This window comes from Homalodisca vitripennis, chromosome 2 (genome assembly GCF_021130785.1).
Source record: "Homalodisca vitripennis isolate AUS2020 chromosome 2, UT_GWSS_2.1, whole genome shotgun sequence".
Classification (NCBI taxonomy): domain Eukaryota; kingdom Metazoa; phylum Arthropoda; class Insecta; order Hemiptera; family Cicadellidae; genus Homalodisca; species Homalodisca vitripennis.
Genome location: NC_060208.1, coordinates 196,049,714 through 196,069,287, shown reverse-complemented (window position 1 = coordinate 196,069,287; position 19,574 = coordinate 196,049,714). Strand labels below are relative to the sequence as shown.

Below are 19,574 nucleotides of genomic sequence, written 5' to 3'. Positions count from 1 at the left end.
TACATATATTTTTATACAGGATATAATTACTGTGTATACAACTACACAAATTTTGAGACATGAAATTAGTAATTATGTGTATTTTACCGCCACTGAGAGGTCGGTGTTCATTACATGCATTGCGTATAGACGCGGCAGACACTCGGTGATTGAACAAACATAGATGTAGAATATATGAACTTCAACTTAAATATTATTTACAAAGCACAATATTTAGTTACTTTAGTTATCTATTTTTTTTCTAACACAAAGTGTGACAGAAATATGTTATAATAGCGATAGGAAATAACTATCGTAAGGTAATGAAAGTACACGATATACGAGTAAACCGCCAAAAAATAAATATATTCTGCTTGCTAGTGATTTTAATGTCATCCTACTGGTTAAAATAAAGACTCTACTGCCATATTAGATATTCTTTTTCGTTACAGTTCTCGACAAAATATTACAGGAATCAACCTTTCAGGAGAGGCATAGTGTAGATAATTTGTTAATTTTTCACATAGCAAACTAGCCTTTTATTTAGCAGTTTCTTAGAAAGAAGTATGCTGAACCTGAACAAAATAAAGCTGACTGTTTTTACAAAGGAAAGTATCAAAAATTATTTCAACATGAAAATTTGAATATTTTTCTCAATAAAAGAGATATTTAAAGACAATTCATTCATTTTAATTGAAACTTTTAGAAACTATTGAAAGAGTGTGTTCCCTTTCATTCACTAAGCAATATAAATTTATAAGAAGCCAAAGTTATTTAATCGTAAAATTAGAAATAACAGACAAGAACATCAAATGCTTATATTTTACAGATCAATGGCACATCATAATTTAATATAATATATTATAAATTAATGAATTTTGAACTTAAATCTTATTGAGTATAGGCTGAGATAAGTTTTCTTCAGACTTATAATTTTTGTTCTACATGGACTGGCTGGTTGTATGGGATCTTGGGCCGCAGATAGCATATTAATACTCTCTCTTTTATTAATTTATCATTACAATGTTTTTGTTTTAAATAACAAACATTTTTTTTTAAACTCCAGAACATAGCTCCAGTAATATCAACTAAAATTTCTTCAAAATAGAGAAAGTGAACCTATACATTTATAAAAATTAAATTGTTTTCTTTGATACTAAATTATTTAACTTTTAAAAATTAGGATATTATCCAGTCTGAAAAACATTTTACTGTTTGCATGAATTTCTCAAGTTAATTTTAATATGAGCTTGACATTTAGACTACTGTCTAGTAATATTTTGTACTATTATTTATTTGTATTTATGGAATTTATAGAAACAGAACTTGTTATAAAGTAAAACATAAAAAATACAAATTTCAGGTCAGATATTATATTTAAAAGACCATGAGACTTCTTTACTTTGGTTGTGGGATTACAGGTTTTGTGAATATTTTATTGAAATATACTATAAAATAAGTTAAATGGGTTATTGCATGACTTCTGATATATCAGAAGTTCACCGCCAAAGGGTTGAAAGATCATTATTTTATTTTTATAGGTAGGTCAAATTTAAAACACGTTTTGATAAGCATCTAATTTTGTACTTGTCTTAGACAATTTTGATTGAAACAATACAAAGAATGAAATCAAACGACGAAAGGGATGAGAAGTATGTTAAGACAATTATTACAAATTAGCCGTTCAGTGAGATGGCCGGTAGGCATTCATGGTCATAACTCGCTATCTCTTTCATCCAAACTGCAAAAAGTGTGGAAGCAATAGAGGCCATATTATATTTGTCAAACATACGGGTTGCAGACGAACTCTTTGATAAAAAATTATACTAAGTGCGAGTCTTACTTATTATTACATGTCAGCTGTTTATAGGTAAAATAAACAAAAACAAAAAATATACTTTGAATATTTGTACTAATGTGGGGGATTAAAACACCCAAACCTCCTCCCTGGATACGCCTATAGCCACAGTGTTTGTAACTCTTTTTATCAAAATTATGACATATAGCATCCATAGTGTTTTCTTATATTATGACCCTTTTCATTTGTATGATGAAAGATTTGTATCTCTTTAATAAAATTAAATAAAATATTACAAAAGTTCCAAAAAAGCAATCTACATCTAAATCAAACAACGATACATAAAAGCTCTAAGAAAATACAAAATATATCTACACAAACATTGTATGTATTCTACAAGTAATTAATAAATAAAACTTGCACTGTCTCACTGTATACCAAGTAACTCTACTATATTTTAGATTTATGTTTTTATCATACAATATAAAAACATATTTGGAGCTAATAATGAAATTGTCCTACTTTTAACAAAATTTAAGAGCGTGCCTGAAAGTTCTAACAAAAATAGGAAATACAACAAATAACACTGATAACTGGTTAAATGCAGACTTAATATTTGTTTTATTTGTATATAGTATGGGATCTTCAACAAAGTGCAGCACAAATCAGCATTGAACCATTTTAACCTTAGAGTGTAATAGGTTTGTCTTATTCATAATCTACAAAAACTTTTGCAGTGCCAACAGATTTTCCAAATCAAAAAGTCAAGGTAAAAATTACAGTAAAGTGTGCAAATATAGTTTATTGTATTGATAGTTACTTGTATAAACAAACAAGTTAGAAGTTCAATGCATGTTACAATATGGACAGTTGTGATATCAGGTAGACCTGAGACCAAACTAAAGAGGATGTTGGTACGCAATTACTACAAAACCCATTTTATATCACATGGATAATAGGCAAGTGTAGTCTAACTGTAACTTTTTCATTTAAGTCCAGACCATTCCCTTTGTCTCGACCGAGCCTTTTTTCATGAATACAAAAAAATCAATAATCAAAGGAATAATTGATTTAATCCTTTGATTCTTATTATTAAATATATCAATGTGTCTGATGCTCGAGGTTATATTTATTTTGGTTACTTCACACCTATAATTGACTGCCAGATCTAAATTAGCAGCATGTAAATTCACACATGTAAATTCTCGGAAAATACCTCACTTTATAAGGAGTAAACTTCTGACCCTTACATGTCAAGAAATTAAGAACTGCAACTCCAATAATAATCTTGGATTAGTTATTGATTTTTCAACCTTGGAATAGATGTAGCATATTCTAACATTATGTTGAATTATAAGAAATAAATGTGTAAAGTAAGTGTGAAGCACTGTGAACTTTTTTACTTTATAAATATTCTAAAGTTAATGGTTCCTTAGTGAAAGCCAAAGTAAGTCCAGAGATCAGGGAAAATATGATCTCAAATTTAATGTGAATGCGGTACATCTTAGACATTACTATCATTTATAATGCTGAATCTTGTATTCCGAAGCTTGTTCAGATCATAAAATGATGTTTCCTTGCCTGGATACACAAGACTTCTCCGGTTGTTTCCAAATTGATCAGTTTTTAATGTCAAAACTTATTGCCTCTATTTTCTTAGATTAGATTCTTGGCCTTAGTAAACTTTCATTTACAGTTCTAGCTTAAAATACTTCATGCAATGAACAAAAAGCAAAAATAAAAAGGCCTTCAATTGTCTGTAGAAGACGTAGCTTTATGATAATACTTAGTATTATTTTAATACTTGAATTATTGCCATTAATTCTAATTATAATAATGTTAAGATATTATATCAGATAAAGTTATTGTCTTGTTTGATTTAAAAAATATTTTTATAGGAAACATTATGAAGTCTAAGTTAATATAAACTTATTTATTTAACTCAGTGCTATTAAATCTTTGGGTGTTATTTCCTAATTTCAAATTGACTAGTAAAAAAGTTGTGGTCATGCAACTTATCTTACTGGATAATAGAAAGTTGTATTTCACAGGTAGAAACTTCACAGTCCCGGAACTCCCTCAAGAGAGATTGTAACAAATACTCCATGAGAGTGTAACAGGATCTTAGCTTCCATGCACGGGCATACATATTTACAATACGGATATGGACCGAACATATGTAGGGCAAAGCTAGCCAAGAGTGCAGGTTACATGCCAGGCTGGTTGTCTCTGAACAGCCCATAGGGTCACAACACCAATTCATCATCTACCTTCTTGAACCTCAGTATATATTGACTGTCTTGTTTACTGTGTGAAAAATATTGGCTCTGGGTGGCAGAATGCTTGCTGAGGCGGTCCTGTTGTTCCTTGAACTCCATTGAATCGATTAGCCACCCCTCTACTTTGGGGTCCTGTTATAACATATTATGTCACTGCCGCAAAACAACAAAATTGTCACTTGTTCATCTAAAAAATGCAACCAAACAGCTCCACATAAAAATAAATATTAATTAAAAAAACCCACATAAGCTGTAATATACCTAAAACAATTTGCTAACAAAAAATGCTAATAAAAAAGCTAAAAAAATTACTTACCTTTTGACATGTGTATATTTCACATTATGTAGATCAAACACATAAAATATAGCTTAACGTTGTTAAAAAATACCTAAAAAGTTTATAAAATAATAATAATAATAGGCCAATAATAATACAGGATTCCAGAAATATTCAAATGAAATGTGGTAATCATTTGCCAGAACCTAAGAAAAAATTATCTTCAAATGATTTACTACTATAAATGCTTTTACTAGGTGTGAGGCATGATGGAAAGTAATAAAGAGATTAAACGGAAATTTCTTCACCAGGCAACAGTAGTACACATACATTAAAGCATATGAGTGTAAATCAGAGCAAAAATGAAGCAATACAGTGCTTTAAGCGATACAAATCAATTTTAAAAAAGAGAAAAATCCATATATGAGTTAGCTTTAAATATTCGTACTTGAAAATCTTAATTCTGTTTGAGAACAAAGCAGTTGAAGAACGTACTTAAGCCCTTAAATATATACAAAAGAAAGGAAATAGAGCAAGAAATAAGAATTAAATTTTACCATGAAATCAATAAAGACATGAGTCCAAGAGAGCGGGTGATCAACAGCTTGAAGGACAAGAGGCCTGGCTATAACAGGAATGTACTTCAGAATCTTATCTCTCACCTCACTGTGTCCTTGGATATGTACATAGTAACCTGACAACAAAATACAGAATACACTATTAGAGAGCGGGTGATCAACAGCTTGAAGGACAAGAGGCCTGGCTATAACAGGAATGTACTTCAGGATCTTATCTCTCACCTCACTGTGTCCTTGGATATGTACATAGTAACCTGACAACAAAATACAGAATACACTATTAGAGAGCGGGTGATCAACAGCTTGAAGGACAAGAGGCCTGGCTATAACAGGAATGTACTTCAGGATCTTATCTCTCACCTCACTGTGTCCTTGGATATTTACATAGTAACCTGACAACAAAATACAGAATATACTATTAGAGAGGGCAGAATGCTGAATTAGTAACAGTTATTTACCTCAGTTACATAACATTCTAAATTAAAATCTGTTCTTTTTCAGAAATATGTGATTGCCTAATAAATCAGTTCTCAAAATGTTTCAATGTTAATAATTATAACCTGCCATATTTTCAATAAAGGATAAATGAGGATTGGATGTAAGTGATCCTTTGTCCATCATGAACATGTGTATCATGGGTGAGCCACGAAATAAGGATTTTATAATACCCCCTGTAAGTTACCCACGTAATAAACTTTGGGAATGTATTTACAACTACTATTGAATAATCCAAAAACATATGGACTTACAGTACGAGTAACAAATATTATTACACGATACTTTGCTCTAAAACGCTCATCTGTCCTGAACAATTAATCATTTATTCTATCGCGTTTTCTCACCTCTATTGAGACATGCCATCCATTGTATCTCTCGCACTTTGGTAACTTCTCGCCCGATGAGGTAGGTGAACACTCGGACCGGGATGTGGGTTCGGTTCTCGAACCAGTTGTACAACTCGAACACCTCAGTCATGTTATCCGCTACACTGTCCGTTATCAGCATAATCGCTTGGTTACACGTCTTGTCTGGACATGTCTCTGTCTCTCTATACTGTGACACAACATTTTTGCTAAATCAAACATATTTAGTGGTAAGATTATAACATTCCTGCATGTTTGATGTCCAAATGACAATAAATTGCAAATTCTCCAATCTTTGCCCTCAAAGTAATTGTTTTGTTTTTCTGGGACACAAAACACTCTGTGAATACCAAATTTTTAACTAACTATTCATTAGAAATACATTTGTTTATTTGGAAAAGTATCAATTAATTTATTAAAAAATCTAAAAAGTTAAAACATTGCAAAAATAAATATTACTACATGAGAAACATTATAGAGTCCAAGCAAATATTTATAGGGCAAATATTGAAATAAATAAACATACATCAACCTAATCTATCAACATGTTATATAATTGCTCATTATTACTCCCCACCACTAAGCCTTTAATTTCTTCAACATTTTCTACAAATATATCATTTAAACTAATTACTGTATTATATTTCATGTTTTTCTAATTGAGCCTACACTCTGAATTTTGTATATGATTTTTATTATCTTTTTGTATAATATTCATAAAAAATAAAATAAAATATAATACAGTAATTTTTTATAGTAACTGGAAAATCTCACCAATCTATTTTACTTCATAATTTTGAGTTCTTCAAATTAATTAAAAACTAGTCCAAAAATACAATTGTTTGGATTTTCTAGCAAGTTTCTGTCTAAAATTTACACACTTTCCAAATTTCAAGTTCTAAACTTGTAGAGCAGTATATAAGAGAGCCACATTATCAGTTACCACATCTTTATAATACAAAGGTTTATACTCATACTAGCAGTTACCCTTGACTTGGCAAGCAATTTTGTACGTTTTGCAGATATACAAGCGCTTCAGATTCGAATGAAGTATATATCTGATGCCAATGTTGAGCTTACTTTGTTGTCATGTTTAAGAAAATATGTCAAAAAGAATATGTTTATGGCCATTGTAATATACTCCTGTTTTAGTGTTTTTTGTGCTATAGTTAATTGTGCCTTGTTTCCCTGGTCAAAAAGTATGTTTATGAGTACGTACAATGGACCAAAAACTAAACACAATACAGATTATTATTGGCAAAATTGAGAATCATTGGTTTTTCAGAAAATGTCCTGCAATGGCTGAGGTCTTATCTGTCTGGCAGAAGGCAGTGTGTACATGTAGGTGACGTAGCATCTGACTGGCTGAATGTTGAGTTATCAACTCTAACATTAAAAATGTGCTGGACTGGACTCGTAAACATGGACTTAAACTAAACCACATAAAAACTAAACTAATTGTGATATCTCATCACCACTCTCGATCTTTGATCGATTGTACATCTATAAGTAACGTTACAGTAAATGGAACTGTACTATCTTATTACAATAAAGTTAAGAACTTAGGAATGACAGTAAACTGTACTCTTAGCTGGACTGATGCAGTGACAGAGACTTGTAAGAAAGTTTTTGCATCATTACATTCACTGAAAAAACTGCAGAGGTTTTTCACCGCTTCACATAAAACCGACTGTGGCTTTGGGTGAAAAACTTCAGAGAACCCAAAATTATTGTAAGAGATATGCATTTGATCTCAGGAGAGATGAGCATATAACGCCCTATATTATATTAATTCAAACATTTTAAAGTTGAATGATCTTAGATCATCGCTCTGGTTCATCTGTGCTTTGCATATTGTAGCACAGAACTGCTGTATATAACAAGTCTTTTGTAGTATCGGCATATCATCTGTGGAATTCCCTTTCTCGTAGCATAACATCCTTAGAGAGTCGTCCTCGGTTCATGGCATCGCTGAGGGAGCACTATCTGGGGCGGATGGTTGGGGCGGGGTTGGCATAGGTCTCTTCACTGCGGTTGCACTGGCATGAGTAATATATGAGAGGATAGTATGTTTCTAATATACATTATACAGGTGTCAATTTAGTGAGTCTGGAACCTATTTTTTAATTTTTAAACCTACAATATAAAAAAAATACCAAAGTTCACACGTGCTTACTGGTGATAGTAACGCACATATCTGCCCAATTACCGACCAGATAATTTTTACGGTCCACAAGGAGTCGGACAAAATTCTTAAATAACAGCATAGGTCAAGTTTGGTATCAAATTAAAGGTCTTAATTAGCAGAGTAAATGCCGCAAAGGACTTCAAAAGTGGATTCATTCAGTAGTTATAGTCTATTTGAATTTCAAAACAATTGAACAATGTAAATTATTGTATTTTTTTTAAAGGATCAAAGTAAGCTTCAAAATTGTACTTAGTCTTATAAGTATCTTTGCGCTGCTTCCAGAGTGACAGGATAATCTGGACGGGTAAGGTTGGAGGTAGGGGCCGCCTCCTGTCAAGATCCATGAAGAAGAATTTAGGGCACTAATCTCAAGTCATGTCCCCTCAGAAAAAGAGGAAGCCAAGTCTGAACCAGCCTTTCTAGTCAAAGCAGGCAGGGGTTGGCACACCCCTATATCTAGGCTAGCAAGAACATTTTACTCTTAGGGAACAAACCCCGCCAACTCCAAGAGTCGTCTCCCGCAAGAGACTAGATCTATTAAATTACCCTTGCAACCCATAATCTTGACGTTTACGATTAGTGGTGTCATGCTCCTAGACATCCATTTGGTTGCCGAATACAGCACAGTGACGGCGGTACAATGAAATGATACTTCCCAAATACACCACATATATTTTTACTAAAAGTTTTAATTTTCTTATTTAGATAGTTTTTACTCTGTGCTCAACAGTGCTTGCAGAAAAGGTTGAAATAAGAAGTGTTAGTACTATCGACCTTACTACATGTTTTCAAGACTATAAATTGAAAATAGTTGTAAAACTATATAAACACATGGTTGTGCTGTCATAAAACAATGTATGCACAGAACAGTTGATTACATTAACAGGCTGTTTAAATGAATAACATTTGTTTGCTTTAATGTAACTTTAGAGACCAGTCAGGTGCAGCCTTGAGGGATTTTCAAAATCAAAATAGGCCTATATGTTAACCAGGGACTTTAAGAATGAATTATATTCAATTAAATTTTAATTTAATATTGAATATTCCATATGCATAAATGTCCATGGAAACTTTCAGTACAATCAGTATAGTGGTCTATAAACACACACACACACACACACACACACACACACACACACACACACACACACACACACACACACACACACACACACACACCATTAGATTTGAATATAATAGTATATAATATATACAAGTATTCTACTTGGTTCCATTTCAATTTCTAAATTAAAGATTTCACAGTAATAAATTAACAAATTTGTATGAAATTTGATGAAAATATAGACGTTATTTTTTGAATGATAAAATATAAATTCTTTCTTTCAGATAATATTCAACATTGAAAGAAATTTTAATTTAAACATGTACCTGTTGGAGCAAGTTGAATGCAGCGATGAAAGCTGTGGAAAAATTTGCCTTATTTTCAGGCTGGCTCTCATTCACATAATGCATGAATGTCCTTATGTTTTCCTCTGTTGCCTGTGTCAAACATAATTCTGTTACTAAAGTCTGAATACAGGATTAAGCAAGTAGTCCAACATTTCAGGAGATAATTCAGACATTAGAGGTAATATACTAAATATTTTAGTAAAAGAAATGACCATTTTTTTTAGTTATATATTCTAATTAGAATATGGTAGAAGTATCTGCTGAAAATGCTATTTTACATTGATTGAGCATTCGAGAGTTTAAAAATAATAAATTAAAAAGTTATAATAATGCATCAGTAAAAAATGTACCTGAACTAGCTTGTCTTTGGTGAAACAAGGCACCATCTCATGTACATTGAGCAAAGTATTGAAGCCAAGGATGTTGATGAAGTCATTGTTGCTGAAAGTTGAAAGCAACTGGTTAATGGTGAGCTTGGCGATGGAATCACTCATGCCCTTCATGGAGCCAGATCGGTCAAACAGGATCACCACATCCTTGGAACAAGTGGAGGCTTCTATGAACCATGGAGCCTTGCGGCAGTCGTACACATCCTCTTCCTTCTTCCACTGAATAGCTGAATTCACCAATAACATAAAAAAAATAGTGACAAAGGAACTAACTAATAGGTGAAATAAGATGGAAAAGGCTAAGAGAAAATAAAGTCACAGTGCACTGATTGATTAACTCAGAAGAACTGTAATTTAAATGGTCTGGACCAAAACATTTTTCTACATAACTATTTTTGATGTCATAAGGATATATAAAAAATTATCCATACAATAGATCGATCCATAGATGCATTGGTGTTAGCCAAAATGTGCACAAATAAAAGCAAAGGTAATTTTTTTATGCTTTGGGAATTAATTGGATGGAATCCAAAGAATCACCTGTTTTCTCTTAAAACATATGTATGTTTGGAAATTAAATAGAGTAATATAAATATATTATGCTATGGAGCAAATTTCAACTGTGGTTAATTATTAAGCACCGTTCGACGCCAAGAGACTTTTAAAGCTAAGTTGGTATAAGCATTGTATGAACCAAATAGTAACCCAGATTAGTTCATGAGGATCCCTTAAATCTGTTGGATTTTGAAAATAAAAACTCTAAATGCCAGGTTTCTTAACTAGATGGTTTTGGTGATAAGTGGTTTCAAGTGCCCAATAAGCACTAGTCATACAATTACTGGATCTCCAGAGGCTAGGACGTACTAGAACAAGGTGAAGACTACTGAGGCAATGTTAGGTTGATCCAGGTAATGGGACTAAGCATTTAGAGATCTGGTTAAATTAAAGGGAGATTCCATGCTGATTTTTCCAAAACACAGAAAACTTGTAGAGATCAGTTGCTTGTAGAGAGCACGTATATATGCAATATTCCAAGAGATGGAGAATTTTGGAAACAATGGTCCCTCCGATATACCGCCAACTAGAGATCGTAAATTTTAAGTGGATCCCTCTGAAATTAGTGCATATTCGGAGACTAACTGTTAGATATAGGCAGGTGTTTATGGCCTGTGATATAAATCTACTTTAACTTGTAGCCAGTGAGCTAAATGATCTCGCTTAATAATACTTAAAACTCCTTCCTTAATAACCTTTCAATTCATAAAATCTAGTCTGTTAAAGTATATGTAACAGTACTCACCAGGATACATCCTGAGGAAGCCTGTGTTGCTGCCAAAGTACTGCCACTTAAGAGTTGGATCGCCTTCGTAGTTCTGGCGAAACACTGCATCTAACTCTTCTGACCATTTCAAGGCTGACTGAACTGGCATCACTGATCAGCAAACAAAATGCTCCAGAATCAATAGCCACACCCTCATCTCCTTCTCTACCGTATCCAGTAGTATAATAGATTAATGTTATTGCATCTATCAGGTCTACAAACCCGACATTGACAGGGTAAGAATTAGCCTTGTGTATCATTCTTAGTAAAATTTTAACAAACAATTTGTTTATCATTTCTCATAGTAATCAACTGCATAGCAACACAGTTTAAGGGTTCAAATAGGTTTACAATTTTTGGCCATATTCCTTTAGGCATTCAACTCTAGAATGCAATTGCAATAGATCTTTAAGATTTTTCTTTCAAAACGTTGAACTATTTTCCTCATGTTTGGTATACAAAATAAAGCAAAACTAGTCATTAGGAATTAAGGCTTACGTTAAATAATAATCCAATTAGTTCAGTTTCAGCTGATTTTATAAATAATCAGACACATATTAATTTCTGTACTTCTAACTTATAAATAAACAAATTCATATAATTTCATTACAATGAATCCCTAGGTAAACCCCAGAAATACTGTAGAGCAAATAACGTAATTCAATGAATTAATATACCTACTTTCAACAAAGAAATGACTTTTTATTTTGTGATCCAGATTTCTCTGTGCTTTTACACTCACAATTTTAAGACTTTCTCTCTAAATTCCCATGCCCTGTTTCTAACTAATACTTACAATAGTCATAGACATCAGTAGGCATGTGAACTGCACTTTCGTGTGTATTGACAGGGATGTTGAAGAAGTTCGGATCCGGTGAGACTGTAATGTTCTTGTATAAGTTTGAGGGTCTCCTTTCTTCATCTGCGAGAGTCGGGTCTTCCTCCTCCCACTTGCAACTGGTCAGTGTGGAATTGAAAACATCACCGGTCTCCTCATCTATAAATGATGAACACTTGGCACTGTTGTAGTAGATCGGCCGTGTCACATTTGTCTCCGCCTCCTCTGCCAAAGCTTCCGCTGCCTCGATTATACACTGACAGAAAAAGTAATAAGCTTTTATATTCAACTCAACATGATATAATGTATTTATTGATTTTTAAATGCACTGTTAAAATTTTTACACCTGGTTTAACCCTACAAGCACTACTGGTTACGATCATGACGCATTAGAGCGTTGCCAAAATGCTAGAGATATGATTGTGATGCATTAGCGAGAATCATCATGGTACCGTTTATTAAGGCATAAATATTTAGCATTCCAAACTAAAGAAAAATAAGTTGTATTACAGATATGTATAATCATTAAACACTTTTGGTAAAATGTTGAAAATCCTGAAAAATAATACAATGTACAACCACAATCAGAAAAAACCCATGCGTAAATAGTGTAATATATAGCATATTCTAATTTTTATTTCCAAGCAACTATCCAAGTGTGGTATGTTTTTTTTGTTCAGTATTAATTTGTGCATCTTTTGCATATACAAATATTTAATTCTATAACATATGTATTCATGGACTGAAGCAAAAGAAAGGGAATACAAAGTTCATTTTATTATCTTTAAGTTTTTAAAGACTACAAGTGAAATTAATTATAACAAGTGTTAATATTATTTTTGTAATAATTAGCTCTTTCTTAAAAAAGACATATAAAACTTCATATTTTTACAAATTAAAAGAGTGCTTGCTGTAATCATACAAACTGCCTAGCGTTTCAAGAAAAATGACCAGCAGGTGGACTGTTCAAGCTTCCAAACATTAAATGAAGTTCTGGTTGGATTGTGATTGCAGAAAAGGTAATAGATCTAATGGTATTAATTAATTATACAATTGAGTTTATAATGAGCTTTCAGTATTTTAATTCTGTACTAGACCACAAACAAATTGCTACATTGCTTGAATAGAAGGGCTTAAAAACAAAAAGAGATATATTTTATTATTACAATCCGTTATTCTACACCTAGTTAACTTCTGAAATTTTTTTATGTACATAAAAACAGCAGGGCTACAGTTTTAATAATTTTACACGGATTATTTGAGTTGAAAAGATCGAAGAAATCACACACACTAACAGTGGTAGGCACACCTAAACTACTACTCCCGATGGCATCCAACTGTTACACAGCTCGTATCGTAGTGAGGTGTTATGGACTTAGATTATTTGAACTGAAGAGATCAAAGAAAACACACACATTATCAGTGGTGGGCACATCTAAACTACTACTCCCGCTGGCTACCAATTGTTACATATCTCTAATTATAGTAAAGTTTTATGGACATGGATTATTTGAGCTAAAGAGATCAAAGAAATCACACACACTATCAGTGGTGGGCACATCTAAACTACTACTCCCGTGGGCTTCCAATTGTTACATATATCATATTGTAGTAAGGTGTTATGGACATTTATTATTTGAGTTGAAGAGATCAAAGAAATCACACACATTATCAGTGGTGGGCACATCTAAACTACTACTCCTGATGGCATCCAATTGTTACACATCGTGTATCATAGTGAGGTGTTATGGACTTGGATTATTTGAACTGAAGAGATCAAAGAAAACACACTCATTAACAGTGGAGGGCATATCTAAACTACTACTCCCGATGGCATCCAATTGTTACACATCGTGTATCATAGTGAGGTGTTATGGACTTGGATTATTTGAACTGAAGAGATCAAAGAAAACACACACATTAACAGTGGTGGGCACATCTAAACTTCTACTCCCGATGGCTTCCAATTATTACATATCTCGTATCGTAGTGAGGTGTTATGGACTTGGATTATTTGAACTGAAGAGATCAAAGAAAACATACACTTTAACAGTGGTGGGCACATCTAAACTACTACTCCCATTGACTTCCAATGTTACATATATCATATGCATTACATATGGAAATAATGGAGTGATGTGTGATATTTTGGGGTTCACTGATTTTTGGAGTTTCAGTGCTCATGGTGACTGATTCCATGGCCTAAAGTGGAACACAACTTTCAACGCAAGAACAGAGATCCAACTGAGCCATAACACTCAACTATTGGCCATAACACCTCACTACGATACGAGATATGTAATAATTGGAAGCCATCGGGAGTAGAAGTTTAGATGTGCCCACCACTGTTAATGTGTGTGTTTTCTTTGATCTCTTCAGTTCAAATAATCCAAGTCCATAACACCTCACTATGATACACGATGTGTAACAATTTTCTTAATTTTTATTACTTGATCATTTATAATATTAAAACAAAACAATTATCAATTCATATTATTCCAATACAATCACATAGTAATATTTCACCCCTTCATAATTCAAAGATATGATTTATTTTCTTTTAATACAGTATACAGTACCTTAAAATATACAGCCAATTTTATTTAACGTTTCATTGTTATTTTATTATTTTGTTAGTTGTTAGTCGAACAGTTTCTGATCATATAGTTATAATTTTATTTTATATTGTAGCTATGTTTTGAGGATTTTAGTTTTGTTCTATTACAATTTTATCTTACGCTAACTCCAATTTAAAAGACATTATTCCATAACAGTGAACATTTTATTTATATTACATTTATTTAAGCATTAGTTATTACTAGTAAACAGATTGCTTGTAAACAGTATATACTTTAATTAATTTGAAAGTAGCTGAATATATTATTTTTACAATAAAGTTATTTATATGAGTTTATATACGGATCTATGTTTAAAATTTAAGTTTTTTTTCTATATTTCCTCACATTCGCAATTTTAACTTTCAACCTGATTACATTAAACATAATAGTATATTTTAATTAGTTAAACTTACACAAAGTGAACTGTTGTTTTATTTAGTACTTCAATGTTATTTGAATTATTAGTTACAATTTAAAAGAGAAAAAAACCCTTGTTATCACTAAAGGAAGTATTTTAAGCTCATATTTCATAGTTGTGTTAAAATTTTTCTACATGTAGGCAATCGTTTTTAAATTTTTAAATTTTATCTATTTTAATATTACTGTATTGATTTTTTATCTCATAAGCAATTCGTTTTATATTAATGTTAAATTTGTAACTTTGAGTATGAACTTTGTGTGTTGAGTTGTATTTTATTTTATTTTGTACTGTTTGTAATGGCACGTGTTTAAATACTGCACTCAGTAAACTAAACTTTTGTTTTTAATATATATATTTTTTTAATTTATTTGTTTTTTTTCTTCTGAAAACAAAATCATTAAAATAAATCAGCGTGGTTGGCGATGCGGCGGCGGACGTTGTAGCGGATAGATGAACGGTGACGTACTGCCACTTGACTTACTTGACAGTTACCGACGTGTTTACTGTGAAACAATTTGACTCACACAATTGACGTTTAAGCAATACTTTAATAAATTCAGTACTGACACTAAACGTTTTAAAACTGATCCATTTTAATATTCGCAGCTACTTTAAAAATATAGACAGTTTACTAATTTGTATTGAAAGTTTAAATATTAAATTTGACATTATTTTTCTTACTGAAGCATGGATTGACAATTATAAAAGTTTAGTTTTCTCTAGAAAATTTTGATATTTATAGCACTACAAACAATTGGAACAGAAAATGATGGAGTGGTTATTTACTTGAATACTGAATTGCGCGGGGTTGTACAACAGATTACTTTGGGGGGAGGCGACAGGACTGCAACTGAACATTGAAAACTGACGGTCGAGACCTTACAGTGTACTGGCGGTGTACCGCAGCCCGTCGATGAACTGCACAACTTGTTTTTGGACGACTTAAAACAGTATTATTCTACAATCAACGAAAACACGACTTATATTTTTACAGGCGACACAAACATAGACACTTTAACATCAAGTAAAAATGTAAATGAGAAAGACTTATATTTAAATATCCTATGCGGAGTAGGATTTATAGAATGCATTAACAAACCCACAAGAGTAACAGAACAGTCTACAACTTGCATTGATCATATTTTTATAAAACACTCTGACTGTAATGCTGTAACTGCCGGAGTTCTAACTACTGACTTGACTGACCACTACGCGGGTGCTGGCCGGGGTGGAGCGCAGAGCTCCCCGCACCCGTTTTAATAGTGACATTGGACACTTACTCCTGGACCATGAGCTACTACAGAAAACTGTTGGGGGAGCAGTCATGGGGACCACGTGCTGCAGCAGGAAGGACGTCAACGTCTGCTGTGACATATTTTTACAATCTCTTGAAGATCTAAAAAGTTTTATCTCTTAAACCGAAAAGAAGAAGCAGTACGCGCAACAAAAAGCTTAAACCGTGGATAACAGTAAATCTAATTCAATCTATCAGAAAACGAGACAAACTTAGTAAAACATTAAAAAGGCAACCATTTAATGATACGCTCAAAAATTATTTTAAAACTTATAGGAATAACTTGGCGGAAAGAGATAAAAAAAGACAAAGGCAGCTTATTATAGAGAAAAAATTACAAATTCATCGAACTGTCCAAAAATGTTTTGGAAAGTTATCAATGAAATTAGCGGTGGGGCACGATCCAATACCCATTCCCCATTCACAACTTCCTGCAGGCTTCAGATCATGGGGGCGCTGAAGTTAAGGCTGTGGCAAAACTCTTTTAAATATTTTCTTTTCTAATGTAGGTTCACATTTAGCAAAGAAGTTGCCGCGGTCCGGCGACCCGCCCCTCGTGGATGATGTCGCCTATAGAACCGATCATGTGTTCCGGCTGATGCCGGTAAACAGACAGCCAGGTGGAGAGATGCGTTGCCGGATTACGCGGTGGCTCTGCTCCCGGGGTCGATGAAATTCCTACATCTGTTTTAAAAAATAATATTAAGAATCTTTTACCACCGATCAAACATTTAATCAATCTCAGTTTTACCTCAGGAGTTTTCCCAAACAAAATTAAAATTAGCCAAAGTAATACCTTTGTATAAGTCTAATGATAAATCCGATATGGAACAATTACAGACCGATTTCATTGCTAAGTGCGGTCGGTAAAGTACTGGAGAAGTGCGTAAAATATCAGTTTCAAAATTATCTTGAAATAAATAATATTATATCAAAATCTCAATTTGGATTTAGGCCAGGTAAAAATACTTCTGACGCCCTTTTTGAAATCAATAAACTTATAATAGACGCTTTTAAAAGAAAATTATAAATCATTACTTCTTTTTATTGATCTAGGCCAAAGCTTTCGATTCTATAGATAGAAATTTGTTATTTAGTAAACTTGAATGTATTGGAGTCCAAGGGATGGCCTTAAATTGGTTCATAAGTTATTTAAGCGGTTCGAAACCAAGTTGTGTGTATAAATAATATTAGCAGTGAACCTCAGGAAGTAAATTATGGAGTGGTTCAGGGAAGCACGTTAGGTCCTTTATTATTTTTAGTGTATATAAATAACCTAGATAAACTGAATCTCACAGGAAAACTACTCCTGTTTGCAGATGATACAGTGGTAATTCATAGCGAAAAAACTTGGCATGAAGTATATGTGAAACTGCTTCCCAAGAATTAAATTTATTAACATAAATGGTTTTCTGACAATATGTTAACTATGAATGTCAGTAAAACAAAGTGTTTACCGATCGCACTACGCGCTGCGAGCGGGCCACCTGCGGACCTGCGGCTGCTGCTACACTCGTGCGGTGACTCTCTCAATACTGCCATGTGATTGCCAGCTGATAGAGAGGGTGGACCAGTACAAGTATCTCGGTGTAATTATTGATGCAAAACTCAAGTGGGAACCTCACGTTAAATTGTATTAAAGTCCAAATTAAGGAAATTAATTTATATATTTCGTCAATTAGGGCCAAATTCTATATTATAATGAGTTAAAAAACAGTTTACTTTGCGTATGTACAGTCCATTTTACAATACGGTATCATCGCATGGGGAGGGGCCTATAAAACTACATTAGAACCATTAAATGTTATTCAAAAAATCAATAATAAAAGCAGCTTTTAATAAACAAAGACAATATTCATCTACTCTGTTATTTATGGAGACTGATATTTTTTACAATTAGGCAGTTATTTATTAGGACTGTACTGGTCTACACCTACTCTCATAAAGATGCCGTCCTCACCCCTATTGTTTCACAGTTACCCTACAAGAAACGCTTGTGAGTGTGGGCTTGCAGGTCCCTTTAATTAAAACTGTCTATTAACCTCACTAACGCATTACTATGTCGCCAACACACTGTACAGACACTTGCCTTCTGTGATAAGGGGACCTGCAGGACGAGCCTGTTAGTGGCTTCAAGCGGCTGGTCACTGCCTGGCTTCGTATGATCGGTCCGGACGGTGCTGAGGCCCACCTCTTCCCCCCACTTACCGTTACCAATGAAAACAACGAAATCAATTGCTTATTACTAACTTTACCGTTACAGTCATTAACTTCCCACTCAATCACTGTCATTCCGTGCGTCATCGTCTCTGAGATATTTTTTGTTTGTCCATCTTCATTTGTTTTTACCGTGTTTTGATTTAAATGCGTGCTAAGACAGCACATTCTAGAATTTTTGTGTGATTCTGATTAAATGTTATACTTTAAATTATGTATAGACTGTCAAGTTTTTATTTTTTAGTTAAAGTTTCCTTTAGTTCATTTCTGTTTTTATTTATTTATTTTTCATTAACATATAGCATTTCTTATTTTATTATTAATACTTTGTACATTCTAGATTTGAACTGGACAGCACGCACAGACTTTGTTCTATGTGCTGTCAATTTTCATGCATTAACATGTACAAGTGTTGGAAATTGTTTTTTGAAAATAAAAATTTATTTGAGTTGAGTTGAGTTGGTAACCTATTTTAAGATAAAAACAAATAAAAGTATTACTCACTCTGATAAGAGGTGAAACCACATGTTTTTCTGTGACATTTTCAGATGAGATTTGAGTGCTCGTGTGACTGCCTACATCTCAATACTCGATAAGACACTCACTTTTACACAATCAACTTTAGATTTGCATAGTGAACTTTAGGAATAAACAAAGAAAACATTTTTTGACTTAATTTGACCAAAGAAAGACGACAGGAAGTGAGGTACTCCAACTGACTCCAGCAGTGACAGGCGGACTACTCTCCAACAAACGCACATAATTTAGTTGCCAACCAACTGTGACAGCTGCAGATATACCTGCAGTGACAGGTCAAGGTCAACCAGCTGATTGGGTTCTCTGCTCCATCCTGCTGTCTGCTAATGTTTACATTGCAATATTGTTTACATTTTTACTGATTGACTTTGCAGGAATTCTTCTACATATTCCCTGGAACTATTACAATGGAATATTTTTACTAATTTATTTATAATAATATATTAATATTATTTATAATTTATTTTGCGCTAATTCACAAAAAATAGATCTGGAGCAATCAATTACCCATTATGACCTCAAAATCAAAACCAACCAGCTACTCAGCTGGAGATATGGTTTTCGCCA

General features: G+C 33.0%; 1 protein-coding gene across 3 annotated transcripts in view; it reads right to left on the bottom strand.

The window, feature by feature from the left end:
• Positions 1–19,574, bottom strand: part of LOC124355236 (voltage-dependent calcium channel subunit alpha-2/delta-4-like) — an 88,307-nt gene that overhangs the window by 49,744 nt on the left and 18,989 nt on the right. For 2 of the 3 annotated variants that reach the window (XR_006921749.1, XM_046806278.1), the window contains exons 4-10: positions 11,879–12,176; positions 11,062–11,193; positions 9,723–9,988; positions 9,352–9,462; positions 5,754–5,964; positions 4,891–5,165; positions 4,048–4,188 (exon numbers count right to left, since the gene is read on the bottom strand). Coding sequence is in view for 2 of the 3 variants with exons in the window: in XM_046806278.1 (XP_046662234.1) it covers positions 4,048–4,188; positions 4,891–5,165; positions 5,754–5,964; positions 9,352–9,462; positions 9,723–9,988; positions 11,062–11,193; positions 11,879–12,176 (1,434 nt within the window). In the remaining variant the exon portion in view is untranslated. The remainder of the gene's footprint in view (positions 1–4,047; positions 4,189–4,890; positions 5,166–5,753; positions 5,965–9,351; positions 9,463–9,722; positions 9,989–11,061; positions 11,194–11,878; positions 12,177–19,574) is intronic. The other variant, XM_046806279.1, reaches the window with a different exon arrangement.